Source organism: Ornithorhynchus anatinus, chromosome 18, assembly GCF_004115215.2.
Source record: "Ornithorhynchus anatinus isolate Pmale09 chromosome 18, mOrnAna1.pri.v4, whole genome shotgun sequence".
NCBI lineage: Eukaryota > Metazoa > Chordata > Mammalia > Monotremata > Ornithorhynchidae > Ornithorhynchus > Ornithorhynchus anatinus.
The window spans coordinates 18872831-18888749 of NC_041745.1; the positions used below are offsets into that span (position 1 = coordinate 18872831).

Here is a 15919-nt window from a genome sequence, read left to right on the forward strand (position 1 = left end):
ATTAGCAGTGAAAAACATAACTTGTATTTCACTTCTTAAAAAGGTAACTCAGTTCCAAGGTTCCAGGGCAACTGAAATGTGTTTTGATGTCCTCTGTCTAAGGAATTCCTGATCTTTATCCTGTTCTAGCACCAAGCTTCCCAATTCACCACCATGATGAGCAGTGCAACAGAAGCATCGGGGTTTAGTGGAAAGAGCATGGGCTTGGTGGGTTCTAATCCTGGCTCCGCCACTTATCAGCTGTGTGACTCTGTGCAAGTCACTTAACTTCTCTGTGCCTCGGTTCCCTCATCTGTAAAATGAGGATTAAGACTGGGAGGCCCACGTGGGACGAACTGATTACCCTGTATCTACCCCAGCGCTCAGAACATTGCTTGGCACATAGTAAACGCTTAACAAATACCATAATTATTATTATTATTATTATTGATGCAAGCCATGTGGCCTACTTAGAAAGGGCACAAGCCTGGAAGTCAGAGTTGGTCTTGTCTTATGCCGGAGAGTCGTCTCTGACCCATAGCGACACCACGGACACCTCTCTCCCAGAATGGCCCACCTCTATCTGCAACTGTTCCAGTTAGTGTAGGCAAAGTTGGACCCGTCCAGAAAAGGGAAGTTTGAAAGACATTACCAAGTCACTGGGGTCAGTCTACCCTGATGCTATTGAGATGCTCCCTGTTTGTTCACGAATAGAAATCTTCCCATCGAGCACAACTCATCCCACTCTTGCACTACACTGAATACCTTCTTTTCTACTGTTGGTTGAAAATACACTCCCCTCAACAAAACTTTAATGACTACTCAGTTCCAGGAATAAACGCAAATAACTTTTATATCCCAATGTGGTATTTCCAGAATTACATAAATAGGCAAGTGAGTCAATTCAATGTTCAACTGTTTTGTCTCGCACCATGACTGTAGAGTCTGAAGATTGGGACCATATCTTCATGTCTCTGTTACATTCTCTGTAATACCCAAGGCACCTATTCCATGATAAAGGGTATGCAATTAAGGTTCAGTTTTAGCTCAAACTGACCTCAAAAATATTAAGCATCACTTCTCTGGGGAGGATACAGCCTTAATCCTACTGGAAGAGTATGGCTTTTGTTAAGTGCTTACTTTGTGTCAAGCACTGTTCTCAAGTGGTGCGGTAGATAGAAGTTAATCAGGTCAGACATATTCCCCGTCCCACATGGGGCTCACAGTCAAAGTAGGGGAGGAAACTCAGACCCACAGAAGTGACTTGCCCAAGGTCGCACAGTAGGCAAATGGCAGATCTGGGACTGGAACCAGACCCTCTGACTCCCAGGCTTCCACTCTATCCTCTGGGCCACATTGCTTCCCATGGAAGTGATGCTAAATATTGTGGTATTTTGAAACAAACAAACCCAGTGCCACAAAATGAGCACGATGAGAACGAAAATCGGTTGGAATTTAAAGATTTGGGATTGGGTGCCTGCAGAGATGCTGTTACCAAGAGTGAGAAGCCACGGACTCACCGGCCATTGTCGCGGCCCACTCCCCAGACGCGGATGCTCACAATGGGCTGAGAGTGAAGGACGCTGTGAGCCACGGGATCAACCAGCGTGAGCAGGTCGTTCTCTAGGATCAGGTACATGTCTTTTCCCTGCAATTCACCAAGCGAAAACAGTGTACTTTTCACCGATGAGCCCATCTACAACTTGTGGCTTCATTTCTGGCAGATTTTACACACAGAAATAAACAACCAAGTGGGCCTATGACTGTGATCAAGCCACCCCCAAATCGGTCCCTGACGAGATCAATCAATCTGTCGTATTTATTAAGCACTTGCAACGTGCAGACCACCGTACTCTGCTCTGCGGAGAGTATAGTATAACAGAGTTGGTAAAGAGATTCCCTGCCCACAAGGAGCTTAGATGGGGAGACAGATATTAATATTAAATATATTATGGATATGTGTATAAGATAAAATGCTAGTTCTATACTACTGGCACTGAAAAATACAAATAAGGAGAGGAAAACCACCAAGTTGTACAATATCTGGACAAACTTTTTCATGCTTTCAGGAGGCCCAGAAATAAACTGAGACGAAATTGAATAGAATGCTCACGGCATGAAATGTATAAAATGTCCAGGCTAAAGAGCTTCAATATCTTTAAATATATCTTTATTGAAATATTAGTACAATATTTCCCAGGACATTTTGTGAACAAGCCACCCAGATTACTTGGGAAAGAACAAAAACAATGCTATTGATGATCAAAGGACAATCCGAAGCTCTTTAAAAACTACTGTACGGTAAGTGTTCTTCCCCCAAAGAGTTTTTCCAAGTGTGACGAAAGCACATCAAGAATGAACTCAAACTGCCCAGCATCGGAATACAAACCATGAAAATGCAGAGAATACTTAACTCCAATTTGGTCTGTGTTTGAGTATATGAAACCATTTGACTTTCTGAAACCCAGAGCTATTTTTGTTTTCAACAAAACTGAAATCAGCCTGACAGATACAGAACTCTTGGAGGAGAGAAGCTGCAATTTCAGGATGAAAATCACACTGATCTATAGTCTTTGATGAATGAGACTACACAGAAGAATTAAACTTATTCCAACCTAAACTGTTCACAAGTACAATGAGATTAAGCTGCTCTTCACAGGTACAATAGAACCAAGTCATTATTCAGAAAATCTCAATTAGGAAAAAAAATTAGTATTGCTGAAGAGCAAATGACATGCCCTCTACACTGATGAGTGTATTATATTTGCAAATGATGCCAAATTGCAGGAGCAGCAGTGGGAAATTATCTCTTGAACACCAAGGTAATGACCAATGAATAGAATGACCACTGAATGCTGCCTGAAAAGTTCCAGTCATATAAATGATGGAGAAAAAAAAAGATGTGGAGAACTTATTCTCCCTTTGATGAAGAATAAAAAGACACCAATCCAACCCACTTGATAATACAGCTAGAGGAAAAATGCAAAACAGGACAGCTCTCTTGGACAATGATTTGCTCATCTGCAGGAAAAGAGGTTCTGCCTTCACTGTTTTGATCCATAGATGACTGAAGGTACCATGCTCAGAGGAAAGAGGATGGCTGAAATCGCAGAAAAACAACAGAGCAATGGTGGGCACAGTCTCCTCAAGATACAAGAAGCAAGCAGGTGTCAAAGGCACGGTGCGAGCTAAATACGACTGAGTACAAAGCTGAGCCAGGCCATGTAGTGTATAGGAGGGACCAGGAAATACCTCCCTTCCACTATACAGGCTGTTTCCTCAAGTGGAAGTGTCTACCTGGATTCAGAAATGGGTGTAGTCTGTCCAAAACAGAACGAAATCTTGGTCATGGATGTTTGTGATTTTACTCACGCGGACAAGGTCGGCAGATACCAAGCCAACAGCAGTAGCCACTAGGAAGCACAAACTGGATTGGTAAATCCCTTCAAAAGCAAGAAATGAAGCCATAACAGAATCTGAGTAGAATAACTGAAATACTACTAAAATGGATAAGGAATATCGTATTCTTTTAAAGTCTGAGGTGTTGATGTCTCCCGTAGAAAAAAGAAGCAGGACAGCCCTCATACAACATGAAAAGGATACAGAACTTTGAAGGAACCCAGATCACCACCCCAACGAACCAATTTGAATAGTCAGGGATAATCAGAGAAGCCATCAAAATGGAAAAGCAACCAACTTCCCTGGAAAAAGGAGGTAACGGACAGAGCCTCTCCCAAACACGAAAGCTTTTTCTACACCATCAAGGCTCCTACAAAACACCCGCACCTATCCAGTATAATATCTGTGCAACTCCCAGATGAGGAGGAAGTACATGGTTCACACCACATTCCAGGTGCAAAAAATGGGTCTATCAAGGAGTTGTCAATTCTTTTAATGTATAGACATAGACCTCTCCAGTCACATATCAAACCATATAATCCATAGGGATGAAGAAGCAACAGTAACTTAGAGTTGGCTGCGGTGGTTACGAAGTTTAGCTACGGATTCCGATGGCTCAGTACAGTAGCACCCGGCAACTGCTCAATAAATATCACTGATTGACTGATTGATTGATTGAAATATTGCAGCTACTTGGTGAGTTCCAAGTGCCAAGCATACAAATCACCGCAAATATCTGCATGGTGACAATAGGGATTGAACCTTTCCAGGACCTAGAAAACCTCCCCCAAAGCCAGCCTCACGTAACAAGGGAATTTCCGGCAGGGAGGTGGATTCTTTTACTTAGCCTCGGGAGACTGCTGCAAGTTTTCTGGACAGTTCCCACACAAGAAGGTACAATGCAAATCCCTTCGTTTTTTATAAATGCACATCAAGTTTTCCAACTCTTATTGCTGCAACATTCAGGAGGAGTATTTTACCAACGGGATGGTTGACTTTGCAAAGAGGAAAAATGCTGCAGAACAAACCTACTAGATTCCTTACCTCACCCCAGAGGCCCACAGTGTCCCGGATATCATTTTTGCAGTAGGAAAGCTGTCTGATGCAATTATTGACGGCAACACTGCTTTTACCAGGGGCAAGATCTTCTTCTGCCATTTCAACCCATCCCAGAGGGCGCACGGCGAAGCACTGAAACAAATGGCAAGAGACTTTGGTGAACTCGATCTGCAAGCCCTCTTTCCAACCAATATGGGTTGAGTGATTTTAGTGTTATCAGTGCTATCCCAGGAGAGAGGGAATTGTCCAAAAGCTAAGGACATTTTTCATTGCTTTTTAAAAGAAACTTTGAAATGGGGCAAAATACCCTCTAGAATGCAAAAGAAGAGTTAGCAATGTTGGACAAGCAATTATTATAAAACATATGGGGGAAAAAAATCTAGTTTTACTTTGAATTTCAAAGCCTCTAGAACTGTTTTGTTAAACACTTCTTTGTTGTGCCCCATCACCTTAAAGGGCGGCGGGGGTGATAGTTAAAGATTGGACTCAAAAGCTCCTGCCCCTAGCATTTTACAACCAATTGCTCTATACCTACTCCAGCGCTTAAAACAGTGCCTGGCACATAGTAAGCTCTTAACAAATAATAATGTTGGTATTTGTTAAGCGCTATGTGCAGAGCACTATTCTAAGCGCTGGGGGAGATACAGGGTAATCAGGTTGTCCCACGTGAAGCTCACAGTTAATTCCCATTTTACAGATGAGGTAACTGAGGCCCAGAGAAGTGAAGTGACTTGCCCACAGTCACACAGCTGACAAGTGGCAGAGCTGGGATTCGAACCCACGACCTCTGACTCCCAAGCTCGGGCTCTTTCCACTGAGCCACCCTCAGAAGCAAAAAACCAAAAAAAAAAAAAAAAAATGCATGGCAAAGTTACTCCTGGCCCCGTGGGGCTTATTCTGGACACATCTGAGGTTCTTTGAAACTCAAGAACCACTGTACCGTATAATCTGCCTAGAGTCAGACTGGGAAACATCTCATGGGGCAAACCCACCCCAAGGAAAAGAGGACCCTCAGATTGCCTCATTTTCCCTATCCACTCCAGGATAGCTCCAATGTATACACTCCAAATCCCCCAAGCTTCCACCAGTTGATTTAATGGACTTAAATCTTCCCAAATGGCACGGATGTTTTTAAAGGGGTTGGCTACTGACCACAGACGGCCCCCAGAACCCTAACACCCTTTCCAGTGTAGTGGCCTGGAATTCCCCAAGTTTGTGAGTTGATTCAGACTGTAAGCTCATTGTAGTCAGGGAATGTGTCTGTTTATTGTTAGACTGTACTCTCCTAAGCTCAGTACAGTGCTCTGCACACAGTACGCGCTCAATAAATACAATGAATGAATGAATGAACAAGAGCCAGAAGCCAAGCGAGAGCTGTGCCTGCGGGTCCCTGGTTTTCTTTGCTTCTCCCCTCAGTTTTCTCCAATCCTCCCCTCCAACTGGCCCAGATTCAGTTGATTCTTCCCTCAGGGCCCAAGTGAGTCAGTCCCTCTAAGGGCGGCTGCCAAGTTCTCCACCTGGTCTCCACCTGGCCTAAGTGGTGGTCAAAACAGTTATACCTCCTGGTGCCACGTGAGATCTGAGCAGATTGTCACAATTTCTTCTACTAAAAATTGCAAACATGGCTCTTTTTCCGATCACAATAGAAGTACTAGGGAAAACCTCCTTCAAAGCAAAGGTTATTAACATAAACAGTTTCCATCCAAAGACATTTAATAGGAGAAAGAAATGTCCAAAGACATTTAATAGGAGTAGGAGGGAGAACCGAGGCACAGAGAAGTTAAGTGACTTGTCCAAGGTCACACAGCAATCACAATTAGAACCCAAGTCCTCTGACTCCCCGGCCTGTGCTCTTTCCACTAGGCCATGCCGCATCTCAGCAAGTAAGTTGCACAATAAATATCACAATTATTATTTTTATTATCATCAATAATTATGAATGGCAGGGAGGGCAGGAGAACAAGGAGAAAACTGTATCAGTGAAACCGAGGCTAGAGAGCGTATCCAAGAGGAGTCCTCCAGAGTTTCTTGGATAGCCGAGAGGTTGAGGAGGATCAGGATGGAAGAGAGTTGCTTCAATTTTTCAAGTAAGGAGGGAGCAGTCTTGGTAGAATGAAGAAGGCAGAAACTGGATTGTAAATGGTCAAAAAAGTAGTTGGAGGAGAGGAAATGGAAGCCTCTCAATCTGTTTGAGAAATCTGGACAGGAATTATGAGTGGGGGGTGTGGTGGTCCTGGACAATGTAGTGGGATCCAGCGAGGTTTTGTTTGTTTGTTTGTTTTAAGGGATGAGGGAATCATGAAACCAAAATAATTCCAATCCATGGGGAATTTTTCCAACTGAAGAGTCTGATAGCATCTACCAAACTCTTTGATTTAGTTATTCAGGAACTCCAACAAAATGATGATTGTAGATTGGAATCATGCAAGATGAGTTTTTAAAATGAGAAAGTAATATCAACTGTCATTTAGACTAAAAATGACTAAGGTTACACTCTGACAAACTCAGAAAAAGTTCTCCATCAGCAAATGCTGTTACTGATTCATCATCACTATCTTCATCGCAATCATTTACTGGGTGCCTATTATGTGGACAGCACCAGATTAGGCACTTGGGAACATTCACTATAATGAGGAGAAGTGGTCCCTGCTCTCAAGAATCTTACAATCTAAAGAGATGAGCAGACACAAATTGTCAAACATAAGCAGAAGAACACTATTACAGTAATTCAAACCAAAAAGAATGCAATAAATATAGGATAAACAGATATATATCCTACTTGGATAGTGAGCCCCTGTTGGATAGTTAATCCAACCTGATTAACTTGTATCTACCCCAGCATTTGAACGGTGCTTGACACATAAGTCCTTAACAAAGAACAACATCGACAACAACAAGAACTATTATTAAAATAATAATAAATAATACATCAGCATTCTAAAGGGACTCATGAGATAATATGTCCAGGAATATTAGAATTTGTCTGCCAACTTCCAAATGAGCCCTTTCTCTAAAGATGTGAGGATAGACAAGGAGGCATAAAGGAAAGCAAAAGTCTAGTACGTTCTTTGAAAGACTGACAGGAAGAGGGTAGTGGGTCATAAGGACGTCAAGATTAAGAGATGAAGATAGTGTGTATGTGGGTGTCGTTGAGTATCTCTTGTGAGTATGAATTTTCTATAGGGTCCTGTGCTCACCAAGACCTTTGAGGCTGTGTGCCCCTGTGGTCACGTTTGCATGTGCTTGTTGAAATGTGGTCGAGGAGTGGGAGGAGGTGACCGAAAGCCTCCGATCCCTTGGTGTCTGTCAGCCCAGATTCCCTCTTAATTACCTGGGGACAGTACTTGGAACTATAAATTGGGCTGAGTGCCTGGCTTTTTGGGTAGTCTACGTATTCCCCTTCTTCCTGCTCTGCAGACCCCTTCCCCACAGGAAACTTCCTTCTTACTGACCTTGGCTTCTGGATCACTGTTGATACTAGAAGAGTCATCATCATCAACTTGAGGAGCATTTCTGTCAAAAAGTAGCAAGCGTGAAGTTGGCTTAGTTAAGTACACAGGGTCTAGTCACACTAAAGTTATTCTCATGGAAATTCAACTGGCCTACCTGAGTTTCAAAGAAGCATAACGTAATGTTGCTCCTTCAAATTCTTTTAAACTAGGGTCAGGATTGACGGTGGCTGCATGCAGATCCTAGGGAATCAAGACACAATTTAACAGAAGTACGTATTTCTCCCAGTAAATTACTGGTGACGCCCCAAAATTAAAAAAACAATCCCTCTCTGCAAAGAAGCATGGAACATATTTCAAGTGAAGTTAGAAAGGACATGCATAGAATTCTCAGACAGTTCATTATACATTCAGGGCAAGCATCTTGTTCTTACAACACAAGAATGATCTCGTTGAACTGAAACGGAAATAATTTCCAGTGGAAACGGGGTACACGTTTTTGAGCTGGATAACTCTAGTGAGAAGCCCCATCACCCATTCCCTGAAATGGGAATGACAATTATGAAGAAGAAAAGGATACAGCCACAGCCATGCAAAAAATAAAAAGTAGAATACATTATTAAATGTTCTATTGTCTGACAATATACTTGCCTTCCAAATGTCACTATTAATCTTTCCCCCATTCAGAACAGCAAAATCACTCCATGGCTGTTTCTAGACATGAAATTATTCACACAGGAAGAAGCCCATTGATTAAAAAAAGAAAACAAAACAAAACAAAACACAAGACACTGTTGTTAGCATCAATATTAACGGGATGGATTAGAGAACAGATTACCCCTAATTTTAATTATGACAGTTGGAGAGAGATGGGGAACAGCAGAGCTCCAGTTACTTAGCATAACAAAATCCACATATATTCCAAACAGACATTGTGGTTGCTTTTTAAGCGTGATCTGGAAAACACGATAAATCCTGAATATGGCGTGTTAATCATTTATCTTTTAAAAAAAGTTTACCTTCTTGGGCACTACTCGTGATCTAGCAATACTCAAGTTCAAGCAAACAATAAATGGGGTTGAAATGACTTTTCAATAAAGGCACAAGAGAAGCCTGAGAGGGAAAGACGAAGAGACGTGAAGACATTGATGCAGTCTACTGCAAGAAGAACAGGTCCAAACAATATATCACACCTTTAATTAATAAAGGCACCAAACTCTTCTGATTTAAAATATTCTCAGAAATTTAAAAAAAAAACACCCCACAACAAAGAACAACTGTTTTTAAATGGTTTCCTTAGATACTTACAAAGCATGAGTCAGAGTCAAAAGACCTTGATTTGAATTCCATCTCTGCCGCCGTGGGCAACTCATTTGACTTTGCCTTGCCTCAGTTTCCTCCTCCGTAAAATGAGAATTCTAGATCTGTTCCTCTCCGGGTTGCCCTTCCCCTTTAGACTGAGCATGGGTGGGACAGGAACTGTGTCTAATCTGATTAACCTGTATCTACCCCACTGCTTTGACACATAGTAAGCATTTAACAACCACTACAATTGCTGATATTGTTATTAATTGCTGTTACTGATCAGAGGTGGGGACTATTTGGGAGGCACTTCCCTCCAGGAGGAGGTAACTTTGTAGGATAACTTTGAAGGTGGAAAGGGGTGTGGGTTTGACAGGGGAAAGTTCCACGCGGGGGGAGGAGTCTGTCGAATGGACTGGACATGAGAGAATCAAAAGCACAGTACAGCTAGAAACTTAGCCTGGAAAGAGAAAAATGTGTGGTGGGATGTAGTGAGAAAAGAGAGGAGAAATATATGGAGAAACGGCCACTGGAGAGTCTTGAATCAAATGGTCAGGAGCAGTGAATGATCTGGCTGCTCCTCCGACTTGGAAGGGCCAAGACCTGCCTCTTAAAAGTTGCATTGCAGTTTTCCTCCCTGCTCACTCCCTGGGGCTCCCATTCAGCTTTATCCTAGTATGGTAATGTGAGGACACAGTGGTAGCATGAACCCCACCTGCTCCCATAAGCTCGAAGAGCCAGGAAGACACCCAACAACTGATATCCCCTACCTGGGATTCCTCCAGGTTCTCTCTGGCTCAGCGGGGAGAAATGGTAGCTGCAAATTTTAGAAGAATGGAAAGGCTGTGGCTGTAACTCAAGCCAGAAATCAATCAATAGCATTTACTGTCTGCTTACCCTGGGCAGAGCAGAGGACCAAGTACTTTGGAGAGTTCCACAGAATTCCCTAATCCACCTCAAGGTCTCTGATTTTGTGCCACCTGGGGGATAAGAACTAATTCTCACCCTCGTGTTTTTTCCTAGCACTTTGTACACCTGGGTGCTTAACAAATACATCTGATGAACGAATCGCGGAGCAGGAAGATGTGGGTAGCCACTGGAAGTTTTTGATGCTGAGATCAATGCATTCTGAACCGCATTTTAGGAAGGTGATCGTGACTGCAAAGTGAGGGGTGGTTACAGAAGAAAGAATCCAGAGAGAGGGAGGGAGGTCATCGGCCTGATGTCGGAGTTCAGCCAGGAGGTGATGTGGGGTTGGGCCGAGATGGTAGCCACAGAGGCAGAGAAGACGGTAGAGCTGGAAAATGTTGGAAGAACAAAAGACAAAGATTCTAGAAACAGAGTGAATGTGAGAAGAGAATCAAAGATTAATCAGTCAATTGCAATTATTGAGCACTTACTGTGTGCACAGCACTGTATTAAGTGCTTGGAAGAGTACGATATAACAGACTTGGCAGACACATACTCTGCCCACAGGGAGCTTCCAGTCTAGAGGAGACAGACATTACGATACATTACAGATATGTGTGCTACACACTGTGCGGCTGAAGGTGGGGAGAATATCAATCGATCATATTTACTGATCACTTTCTGTGGGCAGAGCACTGTACCAAGTATTTGGGAGAGTACGATATGACAGAGGAGATAGACACGTTCCCTGTCCACAACGAGCTTACAAATCCAGGTGAAAGGGGGACGCAGACGTGACAGGGAGTAAGAGAAATAAGGGATTAGTCAAGGAAGGCCTCTTCGAAGAGATGTGATTTCCAATAAGGCACTAAAGGTTGGGAGAGTAACTGTCTGTCAGATATGAAGAGGGAGGACGTTCCAGAGCAGCAGCCGGACATGGGTGAGAGATCAGCAGTGAGACAGATGAGACTGAGGATCAGTTCATATTAGAGGAGCGAAGTGAAAGCACTGGATTGTAGCAGGGAATCAGTGAGGTAAGATAGGAGGGGGCATGGTGATTGAGTGCTTTAGGGCCTGTGGTAAGGAGTTTCTGTTAGATGCGGAGGTGGACGGGCAACCACTGGAAGTTCTTGAGGTGTGGAGAAACATAGACTGAATTTTCTTTTTAGAAAAACGATGTGGGCAGCAGAATGAAGTGTGAACTGCAGTGGGGAGAGAGAGGAGGCAGGGAGGTCAGCCAGATGGATGAGGCAGTAGTCAAGGCAGGATAGGAGAAGCACTTGGATCAAGAGTAGTTTCGATCAAGAGAAAAGGGCTGATTTTAGCAATACTGTGAAGGTAGAACTGACAGGATTTGATGATAAATTAAATAGGTGTGTTGAATGAAAGGGATGAGTCAAGGATAACGTCAAAATTCTGGGCTTGTGAGACAGGGAGGAGAATGGTGCTGACTACGGTGATGGAAAAGTCATGAGGAGGACATGGTTTGGGTGGGAGGATGAGGAGTTCTGTTTTGGACATGTTAAGTTTGAAGTGTCTGTGGGACACCCAAGTAGAAATATCCTGAAGACAGGAGGAGATGCGAAACTGAAGAGACGGAAGAGATATCAGGCTTGGCAATTTTGATTTGGGAATCATCTGCCCAGAGATAGTTGGAAGCTGAAGCTAGGGGAACAAATGAGTTCTCCCTAGGAGAGGAGGAAGGTCGAGAATAGTAAGGGACCCAGAACTGAACCTTGAGAGACTCCTTGAGAGCCTTGAGAGTTAGGGGGTGGGAGGCAAAGGAGAAACCTGTGAAAGAGACTGAAAATGAGCTGCCAGAGAGATAGAAGGAGAACCAGGAGAGGACAGAGTCAGTGAAACCAAGAGTAGATAATATTTCTAGGAGAAGAAGGTGGTCCACAAAGATAGTAATAATCATAATAATAATGTTGGTATTTGTTAAGCGCTTACTATGTGCCGAGCACTGTTCTAAGTGCTGGGGTAGCTACAGGGTAATCAGGTTGTCCCACGTGAGGCTCCCAGTCTGAATCTCCATTTTACAGCTGAGGTAACCGAGGCACCGAGAAGTTAAGTGACTTGTCCAAAGTCACAAAGCTGACAGGTGGCGGAGCAGGGATTAGAACCCATGATGTCTGACTCCTAAACCCGGGCTCTTTCCACTGAGCCACGCTGCTTGAAAGTAATTTTGGCAGCTTCTGGAACAGGAAGGATGGTGGTGAGCCAAAATGAAAACACACTGCAAGTCAGAAAATCCCTCCAAGCACAGCAACTAGTTCAAGCCTATTTATCCATGGCCTAATAGCAGAATCTTAGCTACCCCGGTACTGTCCCCCTTGGGGCTCACAGACAAAGGATTCATTCAATAGTATTTATTGAGCGCTTACTATGTGCAGAGCACTGTACTAAGCGCTTGGAATGAACAAGTCGGCAACAGATAGACAGTCCCTGCCCTTTGATGGGCTTACAGTCTAATCGGGGGAGACGGACAGACGAGAACAAAGGCAATAAATAGAGTCAAGGGGAAGAACATCTCGTAAAAACAATGGCAACTAAATAGAATCAAGGCGAAGTACATTTCATTAACAAAATAAATAGGGTAATGAAAATATATACAGTTGAGCAGACGAGTACAGTGCTGAGGGGACGGGAAGGGAGAGGGGGAGGAGCAGAGGCAAGTGGGGGGAAAAGAGGGTTAAGCTGCGGAGAGGTGAAGGGGGGCGGTAGAGGGAGTAGAGGGAGAAGGGGAGCTCAGTCTGGGAAGGCCTCTTGGAGGAGGTGAGTTTTAAGTAGGGTTTTGAAGAGGGGAAGAGAATTAGTTTGGCGGAGGTGAGGAGGGAGGGCATTCCAGGACCGCGGGAGGACGTGGCCCAGGGGTCGGCGGCGGGATAGGCGAGACCGAGGGACGGTGAGGAGGTGGGCGGCAGAGGAGTGGAGCGTGCAGGGTGGGCAGTAGAAAGAGAGAAGGAAGGAGAGGTAGGAAGGGGCAAGGTGATGGAGAGCCTTGAAGCCTAGAGTGAGGAGTTTTTGTTTGGAGCCAAGGTCGATAGGCAACCACTGGAGGTGTTTAAGAAGGGGAATGACATGCCCAAATCGTTTCTGCAGGAAGATGAGCCGGACAGCGGAGTGAAGAATAGACTGGAGCCGGGCAAGAGAGGAGGAAGGGAGATCAGAGAGAAGGCTGACACAATAGTCTAGCCGGGATATAACAAGAGCCTGTAGCAGTAAGGTAGCCGTTTGGGTGGAGAGGAAAGGGCAGATCTTGGCGATATTGTAAAGGTGAAACGGGCAGGTCTTGGTAACGGATAGGATGTGTGGGGTGAACGAGAGAGACGAATCAAAGATGACACCGAGATTGCGGCCCTGAGAGACGGGAAGGATGGTCGTGCCATCCACGGTGATAGGGAAGTCTGGGAGAGGGGAGAACGGGCACTGAATATCCATTTTATAAATGAGGAAGTTGAGGCTAGGGAAGTTAAGTGTCTTACCCACAGCAGACAGATGGCACAGGTGGGATTAGAACCTTGGTCTTATTAATAATACTAACAATAATAATAATAATTTTGGTATTTGTTAAGCGCTCACTCTATGCTAGGCACTGCACTATGCACTGGGTTGGAATCAAGGAAACCAGACTGGACACATTCCCTGTCCCATGTGGAGTTCAAAGGTCTCAATCCCCATTTTAGAGATGAGGTAACTGAGGCACAGAGAATTGAAGTGACTTGCTTAAGGTCACACAGCAGAGTTTTCTGACTCCCAACCCCAAGCTCTTTCCCACTAGGCCACAAATACAGTAGACGCAGGGGCCATGATCCCCCTCACAATGAGGGGGAAGATACATTGATTTTCAGAGAGGAAGAACTTAAATAGCGGGATGTGAGAATTGATCCGCTCAGGAGTGTCTCAGAAAGTCAAAAGTGCTGAAATCAGTTGAGGAGCTACCCCTTGTAGTTACTGTTAGCTACCATCCTCCTGGGCCCTCCTCTGCATTTCAATTCCTTTCTCGTACTCTGCCCTCACTATTTTCTTCCATTCTAAATGGTGGTGACTTCAACCTCCGAAACTTATCAACTCCAAACCCTGTCCCACCGCTCACTTCACCGATAAAGGGAGAGGGAGGTCGTGAGAAAGGGGTTGGTGGTGAGAGAGACAAGATTGGGGGGCAGTGAGCAAGATGGCACTGGAGGGAGCGAAGTGCGCGGGCTGTGATACAGCAGATCAGTGAGATAAGGTAGTCGGGGGTAATACCATCCCATCCCTTTAGGCATCCTCATCTCTAGCCTCTCCACCCTAACTTGCCCCCATTTCTCTGTCACTCTTGCACCTTGGGTCACAACCACAATTCACTTCTATGCAGTGGATTGACTGAACGCAACTGGTGGAAATTCAGACTTGAGGCTGACTTTTTCCCCACCAAATGCACGCTTCAGTGCTTTAACTCGGCTGTTTTCTACTCAGCAAGTGGACTCTTCTTCCCTCATCAGTACATATATATATATATATAGTTGTATCTATATATGTCCGTATATGCATACATGTACATATATAGATATATATATAGCCATCACTAAAATACTGTTCTATCTGTGTTAAAGTAATTCAAAGGATAACACCATCACATTAACTAAATGATTTTGAATCTTCATAGATAGGACAGCCTTGTTCTGCTGTGGTAATGGTTTTTCAACTTTAGTGAAGAATTTATCTAATTTTGGTGGAACAAAATTAGCACGCCCAACTCCTTCTGAACACCTTTTCACACCTGTGACTTCTTCATTGCCTCAGTACTTCAGTCATATTTATAAATTTGCCTGCTTTCTTTAATATTCGTATGAGACTCATTGTGGGCAGGGAAACGTGTCTACCGACTCTTTGTACGGTACTTTCCCAAGTGCTTAGTACAGTGGTCTGCACACAGTAAATGTTCCATAAATACCACTGATGATGATGATAATGTCTCAATCTCCAAATCTATATGCTGACGGATCGATCGTAACTTCATCTATCTTCCCATCCCGCAGATGTGCATTACAATGGCACGGTGACAGACAATAATGGCTCTGTCCCCAGGTTGGTGGAATCCTGGCGTGAGGTATTAAGTCATAATAGCTGTATTTTTTAGTCTGTAGTCCATGCGGCGGTTGAAATCTGAGGCACTGCAGAATATGCTGTTGGGTAGAAATTAGCCATTTAAGGTGTCTCAAATGCAAACTAGTTCCCCTGTCCCTGAGCCCACTAGCAGAGACCCCACTACCAAATGGAACTCTAGAAGGTAAGGCCATGAGACTGCCATTCCTGGGTCAGTCCCATCTTCCAGCATTCTGTCTTGGTCAGGTGCACCCCGACACTTGGTATAACTGTGAGGGTTGCCCTCCATTCATGCTCACTGTTAGGAATGGACTAGTTCACCACTCTTTTTGATCTCCCAATCTCCTGTTTCTCCCCGCTTCAGTCTATACTTCACTCTGCTGCCCAGATTACCTTTCTACAGAAACGCTCCGGGCACGTCACCCCCATCCTCGAATATCTCCGGTGGCTGCCTATCAACCTTCGTATGAAGCAAAAACTCCTCACTCTTGGTTTCAAAGCTCTCCATCACTTTGCCCTCTCCTACCTCACTTCCTTTCTCTCCTTCTACAGCACAGCCCGCAGGGAAAGAGTTGAAGAGGCTGGGAAAGTGTTGCAGAAGGGGCAAGAGGAAGGAAGGACTGGAGAGGAGCAGGGAGATCACGCCTGATAGTTTCAATTTTCTCACTAAAGTAGGTAGCCAGGTCATTAGGGGCAAGAAAAGGAGGAGGCAGGGTGACAGGGGGTTAGGG

At 44.3% G+C, this 15919-nt stretch overlaps 1 protein-coding gene across 13 annotated transcripts in view; it reads right to left on the reverse strand.

Annotated features, from left to right (window-relative positions):
* The window catches only part of APBB2 (amyloid beta precursor protein binding family B member 2), a 103153-nt gene that overhangs the window by 27797 nt on the left and 59437 nt on the right, over positions 1-15919 (reverse strand). For 9 of the 13 annotated variants that reach the window (XM_029083050.2, XM_029083048.2, XM_029083046.2 and 6 more), the window contains 5 exons: positions 8538-8600; positions 8044-8129; positions 7890-7950; positions 4423-4569; positions 1500-1627 (listed from right to left, as the gene is read on the reverse strand). In XM_029083050.2, the coding sequence (XP_028938883.1) occupies positions 1500-1627; positions 4423-4569; positions 7890-7950; positions 8044-8129; positions 8538-8600 (485 nt within the window). The remainder of the gene's footprint in view (positions 1-1499; positions 1628-4422; positions 4570-7889; positions 7951-8043; positions 8130-8537; positions 8601-15919) is intronic. The other 4 variants (XM_029083053.2, XM_029083052.2, XM_029083051.2 and 1 more) reach the window with 2 other exon arrangements.